Raw genomic sequence first — 23727 nt, 5'->3', positions numbered from 1 at the left:
AAAGCCAGCGGAGAGAAACACCAGCAGCAAGTCCCACCGTGCACCCGCCAATAAAAGTCCGCCGTCCCCCCAACCGCCAGAAAAAAACTAAGGCCGCCGGCGCCAGCCGACATCCCCCATGCCCAGCACACCCCCCGGCCGCCGTGCAACACCAGCCAAACCAGCAACTAGGCAAAATCAACTAGCTCAGCTGCATGTCACCAACAACCCACCCACCCGTCAAGGGCCGAGAACTCCAGGCACAAACCCAGAACAAACCGGAGCACAGCCCTGCCCCGCACCCACACTGCACATCCCGAAAACTTTATACCTCAGTATCCAGAGGGGTCCAACAACTGGCCCACAGAGAAATGGGGAAGCATGGATCCGAGGCCAATGAAGCAAAACAGGGACGCAAACTGGTCCCTCCAAGCCAACGAGGAAATTCCCCCTCCCCCCGGACTCCAATGCACAAACTAAACGCCCAGCAGCCCTTCAGAGACCCTGCCCAGGGAAAAAGCATAATGCATCAAGATGCATCGACAATCGCCCCACAATCCCACCGCAGCCCACCAAACCGCAATCGACCCGTGCAGAGACCCCCACCCCCAGAAGCCAGGGCACCCTGCGACCCCGCAAAGCGCAAAGGACCCCAGACCGCATGTCCCGGGGGAAGCTGTACCCCGCCCCAAGGAAGAACAGCAGAAAGCCGTGCCGGGAAGTTCCCTGCCGCCAGGGAACGATAACGCGGGAGAACCAGGCCAACAGTCCCCCAGCCCAGCCAGAGGCATCCCTCCCTACAGTGCAGGGAGCCTGGCCCCCCCAGCACGCAGACCCGCCCCAGACCCAGAGGCTCCAAAGCCCCGAGCCCCAGACCCCCACACACCCCCGAGGCAGGTCATTGCAGCCCCAACCCAAAGTCCAACAATCCCCCGTCCTCGCCGGGGCCCCTCCGGCAGCCCCACTGCCACCCCCCCACCTCACCGCTCCCCCACAATCAGGAGCACTCCGAGCACCACCAGGCCATCGGAGCTGGCACAACCCCCGCCCCTTACAAGGGAGCAGGTCCGGAGCAGCAAGGACCCCGCCCAAGGACAGAACGGCCCAACAGCCCAGACCCGAAGGTCGGCCCACACCCAGGAGGCAATGCCACTCAGGTCAGGCCAGAAGACCCCCACCCCCGCGCCCTTCCCTCCCTAGCAGCGAAGCATCCCACACACAAATCCCGACCGTCCCCAAAGAAAAGAGACCGCAATCACCCCGCGACAGCAGTCAGCAGATGCACCCAGCCCCTAGGACTCAACACGACCACAATCCAGAGGACCGCGGCCGGGACATGCCCCCCTCCCCAAAAGAAATTGTGCACATTTTAAAGTTCAATGCATTACTTTGGTGCAAGAGCGTGCGAGCTCACAGCAGCGCCCACAAAACACAACTATAATGTTGTTGATGAGATGTGTGAAAATATTTTGGGTTCATTTTGAAACCTTGGCGGAACAAATTAGACTATGGCAGGCCGCCATGGTCTCCCTGATTAATGGGAAACACTGGTTCATGACAATTTTGGGACCTAAACACTTGTATCCTCACAAAGCCTGACTCAATCTCAAAAGATCCTCTCTCCATGTGAGATTTAAAAACCAGAAAATATCAACTAAGATTCAGCGGAACTAATTAAAACTTTAAATTAGGTGTGACCGATACCAAATGCTGATGTGTTGGAGGTGTGTTGGATCAGACAAAGCACAGTAAGAGCCTGTTGCCTACAGCTCATCTATCTGCTCACTGCGGATGTTCTTTCTTGTACTATTGCAATTGTCAGACAAACTGGTCCGTTGTCGCCGGTCAGTTGATCTGTCCAGTGTGAGCAAAAGGTTGATTAAAATGTTTCGTGTGAGTTAACACAATGTAAAAGATCAATAAAAACGCACAGTGTCTGGCCAACTTTAAAGAGGATCCTTATGTCTTTCAGGTGGGGGACTCAGGGGGACTTCACCACGACTCACCCTCTCCCCTCAGTCAAAGTGAAGCTATTCACCGAGAGCACCGGGGTCCTGGCTCTGGAGGACAAGGAACTGGGCCGGGTGAGAGTCCACCTACACTGAACCAAACACAACCCACACAACCTGACTGCTGTAGATACAACACACACAGCAACACAGAATGTGCTTAATATTTATTTATGATCTGAGCCAAATAAGTGGAGAATCTTGAATCAGGTCAATAAGTACTTAAATACATATGTACATACTTAGATACAGTTGGCTTTTTTTCAGAGGTTATGAATGGTATTTTATTTTCATATCTGTGTCATTTAAATCTCTCATGTGATCATTCAGACACATTAATGAGCAACAAACCAAACCAACGCATAAAACAGTCTTGATTTAAATACATACACAGCCTCGCATAAATGTAAGCAAATACGAGAAAACCAAAACATACACAAATTCGCTTTTCTCCTACATTCACATGTACATTCACAAGACACATTTGTTTTCTCAACCAGAACTGGTGTAATAATCTTCTTCTTAAATGCCCAGTCAGTATTTTATTTGTTGACCACATATATTTGTGGTATATTCATATAATAGATCCTGAAAATCCGGGAAATTTACAGATAAAATTAATCAGCCCTAAAGGTGTAACAACAATATAGTCTAAACTTGTAACCAGTGTTGCGCAAGTTACTCAGAAATTGTATTATATTACTAGTTTCTTATTACTCCTTAATAAAGTAATAATATTATTTTACTGGGTGATAAAAATAACTAATTACATTACGTTAACGCCACTCTCTCCCGACGAGTCCAAGCATCTCTGGCAGCAGCTGCCGGAGTTTCTTTCTGTAAGTTTCTGCTGTGCTGCTTTAGCAGATACTTCAATAAATTAAATGTAGAAATGTTTCCGGTTGAAAGCTTTTTGCTGAGTTTACAATAGACGACAATGTTCTTTGCATCTTAGACTGTGACGCAATAATGCCAGTAGCTACTTACAGCTGTGGAAAGAACGCCTCTCTCCCTCGTTCTCCTTTCTTCCTTTAGTTTAGCGGACATGAAGAACATAAGGTCCGGGGCCGCTGACCTGCCGCAGTCGGCATGTCGTTCACGTCAAGGACAGATTAGTAACTGTAATAATATTACTGTTTTAGAAAAGTAATCTGTTACACTAATAGTTACTGGGAAAAGTAATAATATTACAGTAACGTGTTACTGCCCAACACTGCTTGTAACTCCCTGTCAGTCTGATTTTAATCTAAAGCATTTTAAACACTTCATTGCGTGCAGTTAAACTAAAGAGCAAATGAGCTCAGTGTCAAACAAACTGTCTTCCTGAATAATGAACTAATTAACAACTCAACTGACTGGGTCATATTTTTACGTTAAGGCAAACATGATTGTAAATCTGTGTTGATATCTGCAGCAGACTGAAACCTTCACTTTTACACCCTGTTAGTTCTGAAAGCACCAGCTCAGTAAGCATCAGTATCAACATCAGCAGAAGGGGGAGGTGAATAATAACACACATAAAATACAGCTAATTTTAAAAGTGCATGTCCTTTTTGGACACAAATCTTGCCATATGTGATGATGAAAGCATCGATAATCCAGTGGCACAAAGGCAGGTTCAGAATTTTAACTGGAGCTGACGTGTTATTGTGACTCTCCTTCTGGTCACTTTGAATCTGTGAGTGATGTGAGGATTTTAGAAATGCTAACAGTCTTCAGTGTTCAATGCTAAGTTAATTACAATCATAAAAAAAGTCACGTTTTAGATGCAGATTTATTTTAAGTTTCATTGTGAGGACGTGGAAATTTTGTCTAAAGATAAGACACCAATCAAATTGCTGAAAAAGTAGCTTCTCTAATATTCATAAGTGTGTTTTCATTGCCTGAAAACATGAATCGGGAGGGTGAGTTGAGGAGTATTCAATTTGTTGCACTTTGCAACCTCACCGCTAGATGCCACTAAATCCTACACGCTGGTCCTCTAAAGTGATGGCTTCTTGTCATTCAGATATAGGTGTCTTTTACTGTAATGTTCCTTCCAATGACAAGACATTAATGGAAAGAGAATCTTTACAGACTCATTACAGGGAGGGAACAGGATCAGAATCACTGAGGAGTTGATGAATCAGACCTCCCCAAGAGAAATCATCTGTGAAGGTTTAAACCCTTTAATTACTGACTGATTCTGATTGAACGGCAAGTGGTGAAGTTGGTCACAGAGCTGCAAATTTCGAAAGTTACAGACATCCTACCTGATGTTGGAAATGTTAACATGAGTCACACACTAACTCACAACCACTTTGTGTGAGCAGAACAATGACTTGAGTTGAAAGAAGACAGTTCAGTCTGTGTGTGCGTGTGTGTGTGTGTGCGCGCTGCATTGGAAGCAGGCAGGTGAAGGAAAAAATAAATAAAAAAGAGCTTTGGTTGCTGGTTTGCAGACTCTCACGGGGCACCAATCCCACTTTTAAAATTTGTATCTTCACTGGATGGAATTTATTCGGATGATTTTAATGTACATGAACAACATGAAGCCAAAGATTGATGTGGCTTGCTTGTGTGAGTCAGCTGCTGTCCGTGATTTAAGCGGTGTAAAGCCCCGCATGTACTTGCTCTTAATTACGCGTTCGCATACGCGAGATGGCTACCACACGTATCATGCGTTCCTTTTGAGTGCAGGTTGTGCACAACTCAAGAAATTAACGCTACGCCTCCGCAAGATGCAGTTTAGCAAATGAACGTGGGGGCGTTATGTCGACCCGACAGCACCAATCTACAGTTCCACACACCAGCCTAGGTGGTGGCGGTATGCAGTTGGTTTGCCAACTGCCATTAAATGCAAAAGAAGAAGAAGGTCAGTAGCAGACTTTAAAAGAAAAATGTTTACAAAAATGATGTTTACAATAAAACTCCTGGAGCTAGTCCGCAATTACAGAGATTGTTATGTCTCATTAAAATCAACCTCCTCAAGGGTCGCTATGCTTGGCTTGTTTACGATGTGCAAATTCAGAGGTTGTCAAGGAAGATAATCTGGTGTCTGAGTGATAATCCGGCCCTGATCTGCCCCCTAGTTGATTCACGTAATCCTCCAGGTACATGCAAAGAACGCAGGTAAATATGCGAACAATGCCGTTTGCGTCGCCGACGCCTGTCCACGCTTGCGCATTGTTAAAAAGCAAGTATCAGGGGCTTAACTGATGGTGGAAATGCTTGTTGACAAACAAACTGTATTTAATGTTGATCTGTTGCTTCAGGACCTGTAGCCTATCCAATTAATACACTCCTAATTGGCCCTGATACGGATACAGCAAAGACACATGTCTTAAGATATGTCTGAGAGACCTGTAACCAAGACATTCTGTATCCTTATCATGTGGATGGTGTTGTTTAAGTTCATCTGTAAAGTTTTTACTCTCATACCAATGTTAATGATCGTGTTGAACAAGACTGCAGACTGATTAGTGGATTATGTATCCAAGGCGCAAAGTAAAAGTTTACAGAAGAACCTACAGACTCTGGACCTTTATTACACTTGCTAAACAATCCCTGCCCTCTTCTATGCATCGTCCCCCCCTTTAGGTGGTCCTGAATCCAACCACGAACGGGCCAAAGCAGGCTGAGTTCCACCGGATGGTCGTCCCCAAGAACAGCCAGGACACAGAGCTGAAGATCAAACTGGCCGTCCGCATGGACAAACCCCCCAACATGAAACACAGCGGGTGAGTCTGCAGACGTCACAGTGTCTAGTCCTCTACACGGTTGCCAGATCCTAAAAGAAATATCCAAAATGTGTTTAAGAAGAAGGAAGGTTGAACCAGATTGATATTTTTAAGCAACCAGTCAGAGACCTCTGCAGGGACAAGTTGTTAATTTTACTTTGGTATTTGAAACCCTGGTTATTTGAAACCAAACATTTCCTCCTCCATTCTCAACTCTTCCTCTCACTCTTCTGTTTGTCTTCAGCGTCATAGTTTAACTAACTTCTACATTTCTCCCACTGCCATTGTGTCAATATCCATTTATTTGTGAAGGACAACTAAACATATTAAGTCATTTTCATCCCAGATCAATTTCTAAAAAAGACAGGTGGCATTATAGCAGAATTTTCTGTTTTGTTTAGTTTGATTGTTTTTTTATGTAATTTATGTTTATGTAATTTTTGTTTTCGTTGTGTAATGATGCAGAGTAGACCTCTCAAAAAACAAGTTTAAATCCAACTACTTTGGAAAATGTTAGAAAAGAAAAAGGGTGCCTTTAAATCAAAGACGACGTTATCCTTGATATAGACTGGACTTTTTTTAAGCGCAAACTTTGACATTGCCAATGGCAAGGTCTTTATTTTCTGTGGAAGCAGAGGCTGTCCTCTCCCAGGCAGCGGTGTGAGCTGTAGAGCTGGACAATACGCTGAGGGTCTGCCAGGTTTTGGCAGGAGGTAGAGGTGATTGTGCCAATGTTACTGCCGAGAAGAATGGTACTTTTGTTTTGTGCATCTCTGAATTATTTGGTACCTCTACACTCTCTCTGGACGCATGAGAGAAAATAGCTTAGAAAAAATTCATACAGTGATTGTTTATATTCCGATACAGTGGGTGTTCAGACAGGAAAGTCCTGCAATGAAAATGAAGAAACGTAGGGCTGTGTCGGTGGGTGTGTGTTGTTTCAGGTCGGGTAAAACAATGATATCCAGGAAGTCCAGTCTGAGTAACAGATCCACAAGGTTGAAGATTTATCAGCCTCCAAAACAAAACTGCACAGAGGTTTAGATTTTCCCAGCGAACATGTCTGCCTGTAATGACGTGTGTTTTCTGTAACTAAATGGAAATGCACTCTACAGTGGGCCGAGCTTAACAAACATTAACATGTTTTTGCACAGTACGTATAAGCCTTCAGACTTCCTCCATACAAACACAATAAAGTCATCATGCTTTAAAAGAATAATAATTTTGTACAAAACAAACAAACATGAAAAGGAAACCTTTTCAAAAAGTTCTAAGAGTGTGTGCTTGTTTCAGTGTGCAGGCTAACAGCTTCACCTGCTGGTTAAAGAAAGGAAGCAGAAACTGTGAATCTGAGGATGAGATCACAGTGAGATAATAACAGCTTGTTAGTTTATCCCCTATTTCAAAATTCAATTGAAATCTATAAAACCATATACAATATAATATATTGCAGTTAATTAAGATATAAAGAATAGTATAAAATAAAAGTTGACACTGAAAAGTTTATTTATTAAAGAATAATAGAATTTATGTTTAACTTCAGTCAGAGAAACTGTGAAATTACCTCACTGATTTCAGTCACTGCTGAACTCTACAAATCTTTTCACTCCGTTTTCTTTGATGTTTCAGCCTTAGAGATCAAAAATACTTTTTTTATATTATTCTTATATTATTTTAAAAATAGTATTTTAGTAAGTATTTTGACCAATAAGGAGGGCTTATCAGTTAGAGGTCAAATGGCTGATTTCTGTCTTCTCCTATATCAGTAGGTTTGCCCAGGTTTTCCAAGCTAATGCCATTTTTTGTAAAAATTCTACCTGCAGAGAGGTCATTTGTCAGAGAGCTCTCCCGAAATGAAGTGACATTTTCTGGGCACAGAATCTGTTGGCTGTCATACAACCAGGACCGTCATATCCGTCAGTGGGAGGTGGGTTTCCTTAAATGCTGGGACTAGTTTTAGTTCTTATAGAAGTTAATTTATGCTTGAATATTGTTAATCCCCCAAAAAGCTGACTCAGACCACCAAACTGGATTCAAGATGATAGCTATAACTCCACACACTAGCTAAACTGAAAATGCTAAATTGCTATCTACCCACTCCCGTATTGATTGACTGGTATTTTATCACCAAGGACTATAGACAACAACTTACTCAAAAATAAATTCTGATGCCCTTCAAGGTTTGTTTACATAAGTAACATTTGCAAATTGTTGCAATTCTTCCTGTTAATTTAAAGAAAAAATGTGTAGGGAACATAGACTGTGTATATGTAGGGAATCAGTGAATTAGACAGATAAAACAACTCCAAGCTGAAATGAAAATCTATTCGTCACTACATTGTTTCATATTCAAGCAAACCCGATCAATTACATAAAGCCTATTGAGGTAATGTGTATGTTGTGCAGTTATTACTTTCTGCCAGAAGATGGCAGCAAAACCTAACTCTCAAATGTGTCACAGTCCTTCCTCAGGAACATTGTGCTCAATTAAGACATTGTCCAATTCACAGTAAAAGCCAGACTACAAGTCCTTTCCATCAGAGCCAGCCTTTCTATCAGGTTTTCTAATCCTCAGATCACTGGTTGCTTGCAGCACACCACACTGAACAATGGCTGTTATGCTTACAAAGGATTTTATCGTAACCCTGCTATTTTTCACATTTTCCTGCCAATACATCAGATGTTTTATTGGTCAATGAAGAGTCCGAGTCGGTGTTTGTTTTAGAGGTGGCCTGCGCCTTTGACTTTGGCTTTGAGGAAGCCTTTATGACCAAGGTCATTAAATACCGTGTTAGAGCTGGGTTATAGGTGAAATCTACTTGTTTTCATATTTGTCAGCTTAGGACATATTAACACATTGGTTGTAAGAAGGCTTCAGCAACTTAGGATACCCAATATAGCGACTTAAAGGACTTCAGAATACTGTGATAGGGCATAGACGTTGTTACTGCTGTATGCTTTGTATTGTAAAGATTTATGGCACTGGTGAATATGCTCTACTGCACCTCCGATATTGTTGTCGTTGTACTGTTCTCATCTATGTGGACATAAATACAATGTTAAATGTGTGTGCATTTTCTCTGTAGTGCTTTAATCCAACGCTACTTAGAATTGTTATATATATCCAAAGTTGCACGCCTTTGAAGCAACTGGCCGTTAAGTGTCTTGCAGGGACACACTGGTGGATCTGTTGCAGTGGAAATTGGATAAAGGTCTCCCACACCAAGCTATGCATCTTATCCACTATTCCCTCACCTCCCCTCTTTATTTCACCGGGCGCTGTCAACACTTTGCCTTCACAGTTTGAGGGTTTTAGTGTTTGGGGTTTTTAAAAAGCCTAATTTGTCAGTGACCCTAAGAGCAGAAGGCTCAAAGACAACGTTTAGTGATGTTCGGAAAGTAAGAGAAACTCCTTAACTCTTGTCTTATCCAGTTACTCCTTAAAGATCCCTTCCAGATACATTTCATGTACAAATATTCTGTGTTGAATAATGATTTTTCTGACTTTTTGTCTCTAAAAAAAGAGGTGTACAAGTTGGACAGTTCATCAGTTCAGGTCTTTGCTAACTCAATTCCCAAAACCCCTTCTTAACTGTCAGGTTAAAGTACAGTTACAAACAGGTGTACTTGAGAATGAAGACGTTATCGTGTGTTTGTATAGGCTGCAAAACATCTTTGGAGTTGTTGTAAGGTGGATTTTTCTCTTTTGAACTATTATCAGTTCCCTCCTGCTTACATGTAATGTATTGTATGAGATTAAGTGAATATCTGATCTTGTCATGCGTTTCCAAAGATGTCACTGTTTCTTGGGGTAGTTATTGAAGTAATAGACAAGAAAGGATAAAGATCATTTGCAGTTTTCCAAACACTCCACAAGGGGTCAGTTTAAGTCTCCATGTGAATCCAGCTCCATCTCTGGGTTACAGCCAGCTCTTCTTCATGTGTTTAAACTGTCTTTCTGTCATTTCTGGTTTGTTAAATACACAATTTGTGATTCACCTGCTAAAAGGTGTCATCCTCTGTTTTGGTATTTTCTCCTTATTTGATGCTGTTTTCATGGTGAATCTTTGATCTAAAGACTTACTCGGGGCAAACAGGGCCTGTATAATGAATTTCTGATAAAGAATTCTACATATTTTAAGATGACCAAAATGACTCCTCACAAGTCAAAAGAAAAAAAAAAATCCAAAAAGAGGCCAACTAAAGCAGGAATGTGTATTAAAGGAACAAAAAAGGAGAACAAGCCAGTCCAAACATTTTTTACATTTGTTTTATTTATTTTTTCCTGGGTTCAGAGAGCAAAAAAAGGAACCTGAACACATTAAAGACATGAATCCTGTAAAAGGCCAAGAAAAAGGGGCTGACAAAAAGGTTGAGATAAAGAAAAAGTGCACAAATAGGAAAACATTTTGGTTCACAGGCGCTCACCTAACACATTCTGATTTGATGTTTTCTTGTATTTTTTATTTTATTTTGTGCGTTGGGTAGACGGTGAAGAAATATTTTACTTGTCAGCGGTTATGGAGTTCTTTACATAAAGGGTCACTGAAATTAATTGGATCTTGAGCCTTTTACCTCCTTTTGTGATCATTAAATACTTGGATTGTTTTCTGGAGAAAATATTTATTCTTTATCCTGTTTCCGATCAGGTGTTTTAAGGAGATCAGATGCTTTGTTTTACTTGTATTGAATGTGAATGTGTCACATCTTACTATGACCATTTAAAAATAACAGGAAATGCAGCCTGCAGTCGATTCTTTTATCATTCTGGTTATTGTGTTTTTGTGGTCTTTTGTTGTTAAATTCAGAAGCATAACACCTTTTTAACAAATTCTATTAGGGAGGTTTGCTTTCACAAATGAATTCTTCAACCAAAAAATGAAAACGGCGTTCATGTGAAAGCAAAAAACTCACTGTAATGAAATTGTTTGTGTGCTCTCCCTTCCCCAGTAGAAATTACTAGCTTTGTTTGTCTTAAAAGAATAAAGAAATATCTGGCAACCGAGAGAGATATTTATGTCACAGGATTGTAAATTACTTTTTGATGCTTAGGAACCAAAAAATCTGGTTAAAATCTTGTTGTTGTGGAATATTTCAGGTGCGCTGCTGCTAAAACAAACTAATTACGTCCTAACAATATTTTTTATTTAAACAAAGGACGAAATCAGCCAATATGATGAGATTATTTCACCTCACAGAAGATGGAACAAGCTCTTGGCAACTTAAACCTGGTGAAAATCATCTGTATTTTTTGCAGTAAATCTATAAAAACTGGAAAAGATCACCTCAAATATATTTGTAGTACATTTCTGTTGGTGTCACTAGTTTCAAAATTGATTCCCTTATACACAAATAAAAACATTTTCTAAAATGGCAATGTTAATGTTGCGGGAGACGAAACTTATTTTTGATACATGCATCATAAAATGTAGAAATGCAAATCAATTCAAGACAATCAAAAAGAAAATCTAAATCTATGAAACAATGAATATTTCCACAGATGCCACTGCAATAATCTTACCTATTATTAATTCTTAAAACGTGTTTTCTTATAATTAATTACCAAAATCAGCCCATGTGGTGAGTTTACGTAACCTGTCACACAAATAATGACAAGTGTTAAAATTCATGATTGTGGTGCAGTGATCACCCTTATTCTGATTAATTTAAAACAATCATTTCTAGACCATTCAAGGAGTAAGGGAAGCTGTAGTCTTTATAGTTTTAATAGAAAAAGTCCAATGTCTCATAACTCTTTGAAAAAAGCCTTTAAGTGAATATCCAGCTAAATGATCAGTTAAAGATGGATGGTTTTTTGCAGCGAGGACTGTTAAATGCCTGCAGTGAACTCTTTGCCGTCTGCAGTCCATCATCGCGACGGCGTGCGGCTGAATGAATGTTTGAAACCCTGCAGGAGGACAGACGGCCAAATCATTTTCACAAGTGGCCGGCGAGCGGTGCCACATGTTAACCTGGAGTCGTGCAGAATGGCCCAGATTCTCTGTCCAGACGTGCCGCAGCCTTGACTGGAGGCCTTTTCTATAAGGGTGGGCGGCAGGGCTGAAGAAAGAGGTCTCGCCATCGATTGATTTTCCTCACTTGCACTTGCCTGTATCCCACGCTTCAGGAGGCCCGGGTGCAGCCATTGATTGAGAGGCCATGCTGGTCATTCTTCCATTTTCCTCAAGACTTCCTCAATGAGCTGCTGTCGGTGTCACGGCCTCTCTCGGCTCAGGACTCATTACTTTTTCCTTTTAGTTTCACATTTGGTGAGGAAATGAATGTGTTAATAATGTTCACAGCTGGGGCAGTAATGACATAATGTGGTGTTGTGGTAGAAAATATGAGGACACGCATCAAGGAGCTTTAAAATCCTGATACAATCTGATCCTTGAAGACACTTAATGGCTCCTGGTTGTTTGTGTTTTTAACTGTTCAGCTTATACGCATCAGCATTATATGTGAGAAGTCTCAATAGCTGCCTGAAAATGTTGCTTCGACAAAAAAGTCCCTATCTCAACAGTGTTGAAGGTGTCAGGAGTTAATAAAATGTACATAAATGCTTCAAATTAAGAATAAATGTGCTAGCTATATATAAATAAAGACATTACTATCTTTTACTTATTGTGTGGACTATCACCTGCATGCACGAGGGAGGACAGTTATTTAAATTATCGATGAATCCGTTGATTAATTTTTTAATTTATCTTCAGTCGGATTTGTCAGAAAATAGTGAAATATTTCCATCCATGTCTTCAGAGGTCAAGATACCCAGTGAGCAACGGTATAAAACAAAATCCACCGAGCCGGTCTGGTTTAATAATGACTTAAATAATTAATCAATGATCAAAATAATTGAGTAGTTGATATATTTTTTGTTGATTGACTAATTGATTATTTGATAGATCGTTGAAGCTTTAAAAGACATAGCTGAGCGGGAAAGTTACGTTCTATATCGCAGTTGTCAGTTTAATTATTCAAGTTGGCAAATGCTTTATGTGAGGAAACAAACGGAAAGATTGACTAAAATGGAGAAATGAAATGTTTTTATTTCATTATTTAGCCCACAAAGTACTGTTTTGAGGGAGGAGCCTTATACAAAAACAATCGCACATGAAGCACATTTCACATTTGACAAAGCAATCTCATCTCAATGTCCATTTGGTAGCTGTTCTGGAGCTTTCGATCTTATCACATGATCTTCATCAGCTATAAAATTGAAGATGTTCAGATGTCCTTTTGTTTTAGAGCAATGGTTGGCTTTTTTGACACTTGAAAACTTTGATGTTGGATATAATATCACACGTGAAATATCTGATGAATTTAGAGTTGACTATTTTGATCAGCGATTCATCATTCAAGTAATTTTTCATGCAACAATGCAGATTCCCTCTCTGATACAAAGATTTGCAGCTTTTCTCTCTTTAATATCATAATAATTTCAATACCTTTTAGGATTTGAACTGCTGGTCAGATAAAACAAGACATGTGAACACGTCGCCTTGATCCCTCAGAAACTGGGATCAATCAATAATGAAACATTAGTTGCTCCCCTCGTGAGGTTTCAGACATTTCACATGTAAAGAGAGAAATTTCACACATGCTTTTTGTAAGGGAGAAAGTAAAACACTGTCCATTTGTGTTTTATTCCTATTTATTTGTCTGTCAGTTTGTTGTTGTGTTTGGTGACCGACCAAGTTTGCTCTTTAAGAAACACTCTGCACAGTCATTGGTGACAAAATCGTTCTCCCAACTGATCAGTATAAAAGTTTAAACCTCACCAACAATGAGTCAAAACTCCTGATTTCTTCTCTTAGGTTGACGTCGTGTTGTTGTTTGTGTTCCAGGCACCTGTACGCTGTGGGCCAGAGAGTCTGGAAACGGTGGAAAAAAAGATATTTTGTTCTTGTTCAGGTAAGAAACTGACCGAGATCAGATGACATGTATTGATCTACGATTGATTTGGAAATTGTGTGTTAAGATCAGAGAGGCGCTACAGGCTGGGAAGGAAAGACTAAAAGTTAAAAGTAAAACTGGAATAAATCTACAGCAACTGACTGAAAATGATTTATTTGTAGAAGAAAAGATCTGTCTCAAGTGTGGTTTTTGACATGAAATAAAAGTTTGCGTCTATTTAATACAAATTAGATCAAACCGTCAGCCTTCACAGAAAACATGTGCTCACATTGAGGCGTCTCTCTTTCAACAACTCTTTTCCTTTTTTGATTTTGTAGATTTTAAAAAAACTATATTATGTTCAATCATCTCACATCAGTCACTCTGCTCGAAATGTGTTTACAAAAAAAAGGTATTTAGTCCTGCTGAAGCAAAGTTAATTGAGTTTTTATCTTTATTTTACACTTTTTCACATAACATTATTTAGTTTCTGAGCACTTAGTGATCACTCAGGATCTCTGAGGGCAAGGGCAGACAGTAAATTAAATGTTTTCTTTTCTTAACTCTGCACCAGATCGAAAGTCCTTTTAAGGGCATCAAATGACAGAATCTTTAAATTGAGTGTCATCTACATTTTATTGATTCTTGCTGAGGATGTTGATGCTTGATTGAGTGTTTGGCAACATTTCTAAAATCCTCAAAGAGTTTTCTATCCTGATGGTGTGAAATATATTCTGCTACCGCTTTATTCAGTCTACTAAATCAAGATGTCTGCAGGAAGTGAAACATCTGTTCACTTGCACAATGTAAGGGAAATGTGAAAGCATTATTATCTATAGAAAAAAACATAACTGAAGAAGGCCAATATGTGGGCATTGGACAACCCTGTCAAATGGAAACCAAGCACAAAGCCAGGTCCATAAAGAAATGGTTTACTCAGTTTGCTGTGAACTGGCCTGCACAGAGCCCTGACCTCAACCCCATCAAACACCTTTGGGATGAACTGAACACCGACTGTGAACCTGATCACCCAACATCAGCGTTGGACTTCACTAATGCTCTTGTGGCTGAATCGAAGCAAATACCTACAGCCAGGTTCATCATCTGATGGAAAGACTGAAACCAGAAGAGTGGAGGCTGTTAAAGCAGCACATCAATGCCTGTGGTTCTGCTGTCCACATACTTTTGGCTGATGTAGTGTCTCGCCATTTGAAATTTGGTAAAAATAAACTTTAGTCTGCAGTGGATGGACTGTGTTTCCTTTCAGCAGGATAGAACATATCTTCAAAATAGTGGTATGTGTTGAACTGTAAAATTACCTGCTGGGTTTTACTAATTTTAGCAAATTGAACACAGTGACTAAAATGTAACCGTCACTGTAAGAGCCATAAAAGTTAAAAGCGATTTTAAGAAAAAACAACTGGTGCTTTGAGTTAATAGTTTGTTCCATAAAACTGCCGCAGGCATTGTTGTTGTGTTTTTTAGTGTCAGGTCCCAATTAAAAATGTTTGACAGTATTTATACAGACCTGAAACCTGCTGCAGTCAAAGTGGATCTGAGTCTCACCTGAAGGTCTGGACTTTGGTTCAGAGACAGTCAGGTTCATCAATGTGCCTTTGTCCTGCAGGTGAGTCAGTACACGTTTGCCATGTGCAGCTACAGAGAGAAGAAAGCCGAGCCTCAGGAGCTGATGCAGCTGGAGGGCTACACGGTGGACTACTGCGACCCCCAGACAGGTAGACACACCTGAGCTGTCTCACTGACATCATCATCATCACACAGGGATGTTCACCGGAACAGCATACAGAAAACTCACTGCTGTAGGAACACTTTAAAGCTAAAAATGTGAATCGACTTTATTTGAAAACTTTTTGAGAAACAATACAGGAAGTAAAATATAGTAAAAGTAGTAGAAAACACAATAAAATAAATATTATATAAATTAAATAAAACAGCTTGAAATTATGGGTAGGCTGAGTGATAGAGGTGAGTTTGAAACTGTGTGTCGAAGAGAGTCCACAGTGTTAGTGTCTTCGGAAGGTTAATTTACCGACCCTTCAGCAGCTCGGGAGACTTTTCAGAGTAGAGTACTAGATTATAATAGAACATGAATGTCTCCCCAATAAAGACAATTAACATTAAAAACAATAAACAGTAAAAAACTGTCACATATAAACAGTAAACACACATTACAAGGACTGAGCAATACAACAGTAAATGTGAAAACGTTTACCTAAGTTCATGAAACTTCCAGGCCATGGGGATTTGTGCTGTTTGTTTATTATATTGATTTGCATTTGTTTTTTTGCTTCCTTTCGCTTTCCTCCTCCTCAGGCCTGCAGGGTGGCCGGGTGTTTTTTAACGCGGTGAAGGAGGGCGACCTAGTGATGTTTGCCTGTGATGACGAGCAGGACCGGATGCTGTGGGTCCAGGCCATGTACCGAGCCACCGGACAGTCCTACAAACCGATCCCACCGACGCAGAACAAAACCACAAACTGCAGAGGAGGAATCCAGAAACCAGCATCCCCCATCAGTAGGTTCTGATTCTCACTGGGTTTTGTTTTAATTATTTATAAATGAAACTTCAACAAAAGCAGATCAGACTAAAGATATAGTATGGTATTGGTATCTTCAGGTATTTTATGACATTAACCTTCTCTTATTTTTTTGTTATCTACTCCGATTAATGGGCATTAATGGGATAATTACCTAGGGGGAGCAATAAGAGCTAACAATTAGTGCCATCAAGACAAGAGCATTGCATGGAAATAGAAGAAAAAGATCTCAAGACGTGTGAGTTAACATCGACCTTCCCCACTGTTTGTTCCTTCTTGCCGTTTTCTGACCAAAGTTTTAAGAAATCCAGGATTGAAAAACCAGATCTCAGACGAAACTTCCAAATATTTTTTTCATTTGTTTACAGAGTAAACATGCACAAACAATACAGTAGGATGGAAACAGGTGAACGGCGTGCAGGTTGCACTGCTGAGATACAGACAAAACACACACGAGGGAAGAAAGGAGGGTTGAAATGAAAGAAAGGAATAAAGGGAAGAGAGAAAAAACTAAATGGGAGACTCTCCTTTCTTCAGGAAAAACATAGTTGTCATATCATTCATCCCCCTTTTTGTATCTCTTCCGATCACTCAGTCTGCCCGTCTTCCCATCTTGATTTCTTCCCTCCACCCAATGTTTCTTCTTTTTGTCCATGTTTTTGCTTCCCTTTCTGCCACTTGTCTCCATCTGTGTCCTCCGCCTATCAATCTTTATTCATCTCTTTTCCCCTTCTTTCTTCTAGTATTCAGTATTTTCTTTCCTATTTTAGTTTTTTCCCTGTTCTTCCATTCTTCCCCTCATGTACCCATCTTAAAGGGGCCCTGTGGTGTTTTCTTGTAAACATAGTTGTGTTTACATTCAGTGTTTGTGTATCCTTGAGGTTTGACAAGCATGTTTAATGAATTTGATTTCAGTGAACACTTGTGGGGTCAACCGCTTATCCTGCGTACAGGGTCGTGGGGGGTTGGAGCCAATCCCAGCATACCTTGGGGCAAAAGGTGGGGTACACCCTGGATAGGTCGCCAATGCATCCAGGGCCACACATAGACAAACAACCTAAGGACAATTATGGAGACACCAATTAACCTAACCTGCATGTCTTTGGACGGTGGGAGGAAGCCGGAGCAGCCGGGGAGAACATGCAAACTCCACACAGAAAAGGCCGGGGCAACCGGGGTTTTGAACCCACGACCTTCCTTGTGTACAACCACTGCTCCACCACGCTGCCCCCTTATAATCCTATATCTTAAATGTTTCTTTTGTCCTGTTTTTCTGAATTTTCTTTTTACTTCCCCTTTATGCGTCTTTTATTTCTTCCAAACTTCTGTTGTATTTCCTCTTTCCTTCCACACATGCACATTTCTTTTTTAACTTCACCTACAAATCATTTCATTATCTGTGAGAGGAGGATGGCGTCTGCTTGCTGGCGGGCCAAGCATTGTGACATGAAGAGCTTCATACTGAGAGCTGATTATGGCAGTATTTGTGTAATTTGGTGTGGCGGCGGCCGGTACTCGCCGGCGCTCGTTAGCGTTTAATGAAACAGATTGAAGCGTTAATGGCGAGAGGTGGTGACACGCTGTTAGCAGGAGGAAATAGAAGGTGTCCCTGAAATAGCTCTTAACTGGGTCCTAAGTGCAGCTTGGTGTGTGTGTATGTGTGTTTGTTTGTAATGGGCTTGACAGAAAGTCGTTATCGCGTTAAAACGATCGTGTCGGTGAACCTGCATATTCGTTTGTGCTCACCCTGCAGGCGTTTGTCATAAAAATGAAATGCGGAGGTTAAAAGACACTAATCATTGCATGTGAACACACTGATGAGCAAGCTTACAAGCTCATAGACGCAAAGGTGGGATATTTAACATAAATGATATCATACTTCTCCCGTCTTGACTTCATGGAAGGAGCTAGGTTATCAAATCACAAATGAGCTATTCTTCTTGTCTGATGAACAGGTGAGATAATGAGCCTCATGCATAAATGTTTTCTTATTTTTCTCTTAAATTTGTTCTTGTACAAAGCAATAAAAGGAAAATAAGAAAATCCTGCATGGGATTTATGAAACGTGCACTGACAGCCAAATTGATGAATTGGTTTGATCTTGTGTGTGAGCCAGGCAATTTGCAACTTCTATAGGGAAACGCCCCAATATACCCATATAAGGGCAGCAAACCAGCGAGAACCAACAAGCTACATTTGACAGGTAATGTTAACCTCACACAAAACAAGAAAAGAAAGACAAGACAGCAAAAAAAAAAAAGTCTCTTCTGCAGAGTTAGAAACTTTACTTTTCTTAAGTTTTGTGACACATCTCGTGAGTGTGATCAACAGTGCTGTTGTGCAAATTTACAATCCCAAAAGACTAGTTCGTGTGCATTTGGTACATTTTCCCCCGTGTATTACGCTGTGAGTTTGACTTGGGTGGAGGAACTAGTGACTGTTGGCTTGTGGTTTTACCTCTTGGTTATTGATTTCTTGTGATTATTATTCACTCGCAGATATTTCTTCCTAAGATATGGTCTGGTCAGATGCTTCATCTCGATGTTTCATTTCAAACTGGTTGCCGACCAGACCTGGTGCCAGTAGCAGCAGTGGTGTCAGATTTTATCAGCCAGTGTGTGAGAGCAAACAGTGAAGCTGTTTACACGTGGAAGTCATGTTAGAGACGTACATATACCAGTCCTACACTGACTGTTATTGTTGTCTAATGCTGAATTGATCCTGCTCTGTAAACCCTCAGCTTCTGTTTTAAGGGATTTGCTCTTCCTCTTGTTTACCAGCTGATGTCCAACAATGCTCTAATACTACAGCAGGTTTTTATTTACAAGAAGAAACCATCATTCTTGTTGTAGACACACAAACATGTGCTCATGTACGTCTAAATAACCAGCAATTGTGCTTTAATACATTTTCATAGTGGTAAGTTTTAGTAACGGGTCATTCAAACACAGATGAAAAGAGTGATCTGAGAAGTTGTGAGGCACAACTTAAAAGTCATATCATACTATTGGCTTTAATGTTCATGACACACCACTATAATAATATGCAGGATAACTTAACCGGAGAGACTACTTTTCCGTTCTTTAATCCACTAGTGGGGTAAAAATGTCAAGTTTGTCTTGTGCATGATGTCGATGGAAAGGTCGTGTTCATACCTAAATCCCAAGGGACAGTCTATGTACTGTGGTCAGCTTTTACCACAATGTGCTGGATGTTTTAAGCCTCAGTTGTGATAGCATGCCAACATTAACATTCGCTTTAAAGCAAAACTAACAGTAGTATGTCAAAGAGCAACTTATAAGCAGTTGAAAATCTTGTATTAGTGGACCTCCAAAAAAATAAGTGGGTCAGTACACCGTGACATTAATGTTGGGTGTGTTTACTGGTGCAACTGACCAGACCAATCAGCTATGATGGGTGAAACAGACTTCAATCCTTCAAACAGGGAGAGGGCAGTGAAGCCCTGTTTTTTTTAGCCTGATGGTAAGATATTCTTTAATATGTTTGTTTTATATTTTAATTTGTTTCCTCAATGATGTTTTCAGGTTAGAAGATGTTACTTAAGGAATAAAAGAAAGCTCATTTAGAGAAAGATAAAAAGCGACAGCGGAAGAAAAAGCTGATTATTGAGTAAAGACCTGAGACATGAGCAAAAAGAAGGGAGAAAAAAAACGTGATTTTAACAAAACCAGGCCTTTTATATTGATGTAGTTTCAGGAGACATTTTACTGGTTCGTGAGCAAATTTCAGCAGCTTGTCTTTGTGACATTCTCTGCTCTGAAGTGAAAAAGTGGGAGCTTGCTAACGAAACTCCATGAGACATCATTTCCTGCTTGCCCCCCCTTGCTCGTTCACTGCAGCCTGTACTTCACATAAACAAGACTCAAATGAACCAGCATTCAAAGGACCCACAAACAAAGTCTAAACTAGTAGAAATCATCTGAGGCTAGGTTTGGCCCTGGCCTTTGATCTGAAATCCACTTAAATCACGCAGAATGTGACTTCTGTCCTCAGTTTGAACAGATGGGCCTGTTAGGGGTCGAGACTCACCCCTGAAGTTGTTTTTCGGGGATGTTTACACCTGTCAGTTGTGTTTTTGAAGAAGCAGGTGGTCAGTTTGACAACAAGGACAATCCTGAGGAGAGACGTCCAAACTGTCCGTTTGTTTTAACCTCCCCGGGGTTTCAGCGGCGCCCTCAAATGCAGCAGAATAGCTGGTGATGCTTCGCTCAAACTTTTCACCGAGTTGAGATTGTTTGTACTCTGCGTTATGAGAAGGCTCGCTCAGCCAGACTGAGACTGATGGGCTTGTCTGTCTGCATCTTCATCTTTACTCACCCTGACATCATCTCCGTCGCCGCCACCACGCTCCGACAGGCAGATCAAGTCACATCTCTCAGCCCGGCGCACCTGAAACTAAAACTGAAACGCTCTCCGTACTCCTCCTCCTCCTCCTTCTCTTCCTCTGCATCAATAACCTGCCATCAGCGGGCGCCACCACCTCTCAGAGCAGGATGTCACATAGATGTGACTGTTGCCGTGACGATACCAGTGGAGCCCAGACAAGATGGGTATGGAGAGATCAAGCGCAGAAACCTACCCCCACCCTCCCACCTCATCACACACAAACCCCTCAACACTCACCCAAACATCCTCACACATGCTGAATACGTGATACCAAGATAAAGACATGAAAGTTACATTTTATATTTTAGTACTATAGCAATTTAGCAGGGCTTTTCTATAACAGCTGACTCAACGTGGACAGTTTAAAAAAAAAAAGAGAAAAATAAAGGATCAGAATCGATGCAGCAGAATCAGAGATATTTTTCTTTCTAGTCAAAACCTAACTCGACTGCGGACAGTTCAGTCAGAGATGCTGGTGTCTTATGCCAGTAGCGGCTCTGGCCTGCAGCAGTGATGAGCAGCAGGATACAGAGGTCTGGTGAGCTCACTTCTTACAAACACAGATTTGTTTCATTTTCAAGTCTTCAGCCCCAACCGACTCTGTCCTTAAGTGTCGTCACTTGAGGACATTTATCAGACTTCACACAGCTTCCTCTGGAGATACAAAAGGCTGTACACTTGGTTTTTTTTTTACATATGCAGTAGTACTCAACACCTGTTAAAACTTGAATGTGAAAAATTGGTGCAGTTCCTCTTTAAGACGTGGGTACGCACATTATGATTGTTTGGCAAATAGCAGATTAATTTTGGTGTCCCTGATCTGTTGAGTCTGGTTTATTGGTGTTTAACAGTACACTTTGGTATGGTGCACTTACTTTTCCATTTTCGATTGAAGGCCATGAGAGGTGGTTGCAAGCTCTGAAGAAAGGTATTCTGGTAAACTATTTTAAACATGTTTAATTTTTACAACTTTTATCATCACTGTTGACACACATAGCAGGAGAAATAATTTTTTAAAAACTGTCTGAAAACACAAGTGAGGCTCATGAGGTTTGAGGTCAGAGGTCTGATAAAGTTCTGCTCTCCTCCAGCTCTCTCTGTAAAGTTTATAGTACCCGTTGTCCTTGTCTGTCCATCCAGCATCTCATCTGAATTCGTTGGTCGGCTTTGGGTAAAACTTAAATGTCTGTCTTTTCTCCCTGCTTCGAAACAGCTTTCCGACAGGATGTTGGATCAGTTAGCTTGTTTAGCTTGCCGCACAACAGAGAAGGAGGTGTGCCTATAGTTACCCATAACACTCTACTCTGCGTAGCTCAGCAGAGATGTTTACATCCGTCTTTGTAGGACTACATTTCCAGTTTAAAGTTAAAACCCTTAGAATTTTCAGGGCATCAAATCCCATTTTTGTTCTTGATTATAGTCTGCATTTTTCAGCATTCAGTGCCTTGAAAAATTACGTTTAAACTGTTTGTAAAATACAAAGTGAAGAAACCTGCAGACAGTCTGGGCCAAACACACCATCCATGCCAGGAGCAGTGACATCCATCCATATTTTGTCACACACTCTCATTCACACACACAACCCCCCTTTAACACCCCCCTCCCCCTTGCAGATAATAGCTGAAAGTTGGACTTGACACGGATCAACATCACTCCTCTGCTGTCTGTCCCCCAATCAATACTCCCCCTCCTCCCCCCTCCTCTTATTATCAACACTAATCTATATCTCTTTGTCTCGTTTTCTTTAGAGTCGCTCCTTTCACTCCCTGTCTTTTCTCCAAATTACATTAAGGACAATCCCGTGTTTTGGATGTAACAAATGTAAAATGACCTACATCGGAATTGGACAGAGGGAAAGCAGGCCACAGGAGCCAAAGGGCAGCCAGAGTCAGAAGAAAAGAAGACGGGAAGAAAAGGAGAGGAGCGTCGATTGGAAGTTGATTGTGGAGATTTCACTTTTGCTGTCTTTTTTTTTTTTTGTCTTTCAGACAAAAGCGACAAAGACAGGAGGGAGGCGGGGGGGATGAAACACAAATGTTTGAGAGTCCTTGCAGGCTTCTGTGCGTCTACACAAAAACAAAATGGCAGCGTTAATAAAAAGCGATCACTAATGCTCGTCTCGGACACGAAGCCGCGGGCGTCGCAGGCGTTGAAACAGCGCTGGCATTCTTCAGCGAGGCTTGGTCTTTTGTGGGGCCATGTGTCACACTCAGAAACTTCCCATCCCGAAATGTACTCCCCTGATAAAGGCAGAATGGAGAGTGTTAGGCTTTTCATTTGGCTGGGCCATTGACAGGAAAGCCTGAAAGGACTGGAAATGAACCCAGATTTGCTCAGGCTGGGACGCCCTGCGCCTCTTCTGCTTCTTTTATTTTTCCTTTTTTCTGTTGATTCTTTCGTCGCTGACCTAAAGCCTCGTTATCTTCTGCTGCTCCAGGCGCTGCACGGCCAAGCTCCAACAACAGCTCACAGTATCTGTACTACTGTGTAAAAGTACCTAAACCCAATATCGAAGGTTTTTATATTGATGAAAATTCTATGAAAAAATGAATATTTTTGTGAGTAGTAGAGATATATATATATATATATGATTTACGTCTTCAGTAGGAACCACGTGGCATGAAGCTGAGAGCCACAAAACAGGAGGGAAGTCAGAAAGATGAAAAATATAGATTAGGTGCGCGCCCGGTTTGCGTTTGTTCGAGAACCTTTGTTGCATGTAATTCCCCATTTATTTCTCCTCATCTCATGTCATTTCTCGGCTGTTAATAATAAAGAAAGTTTGCTCAGGTGCAACCACATGACATAGTGATGGCACAGGTCACATAATGACACCTGAGCGAACTGCATTTTGCTACTAAAGACTAATGACATGTGGTTGAAAGTTAAAACATCTGGGAAGTTGACTGTGATTGTTCTGATACAAATGCTGTTCCCAAAAGTCAAGAATGGACCTCCATGCTCAAATCATATTGTTTTTGTTTCTGAATTATTAATAAAGGATTCATAAACAGAAGAATAATTAACAATTCAATCAACCAATTTACTTTATTGTACCACAGCTAGTAAAGTAAAACCACCACACTTTGCTCTGGTTTGCCTTTCAAGATGTGAAGAAATATCTCTCTTTATCTTCATGTGGACACGAAGCCTGATCTCT

The 23727-nt window shown here is 41.0% G+C and overlaps 1 protein-coding gene across 2 annotated transcripts in view; it reads left to right on the top strand.

The window, feature by feature from the left end:
• cadps2 (Ca++-dependent secretion activator 2) overlaps window positions 1-23727 on the top strand; it is a 309850-nt gene that overhangs the window by 151694 nt on the left and 134429 nt on the right. For both annotated transcript variants that reach the window (XM_046036641.1, XM_046036640.1), the window contains exons 7-11: window positions 1952-2063; window positions 5568-5707; window positions 13555-13621; window positions 15231-15339; window positions 15938-16138. In XM_046036641.1, the coding sequence (XP_045892597.1) occupies window positions 1952-2063; window positions 5568-5707; window positions 13555-13621; window positions 15231-15339; window positions 15938-16138 (629 nt within the window). The remainder of the gene's footprint in view (window positions 1-1951; window positions 2064-5567; window positions 5708-13554; window positions 13622-15230; window positions 15340-15937; window positions 16139-23727) is intronic.

This window comes from Micropterus dolomieu, linkage group LG22 (assembly GCF_021292245.1).
Source record: "Micropterus dolomieu isolate WLL.071019.BEF.003 ecotype Adirondacks linkage group LG22, ASM2129224v1, whole genome shotgun sequence".
Lineage (NCBI taxonomy): Eukaryota > Metazoa > Chordata > Actinopteri > Centrarchiformes > Centrarchidae > Micropterus > Micropterus dolomieu.
Note: the sequence above shows the minus strand (reverse complement) of the source record. Positions and strands in the feature narration are given on the sequence as shown.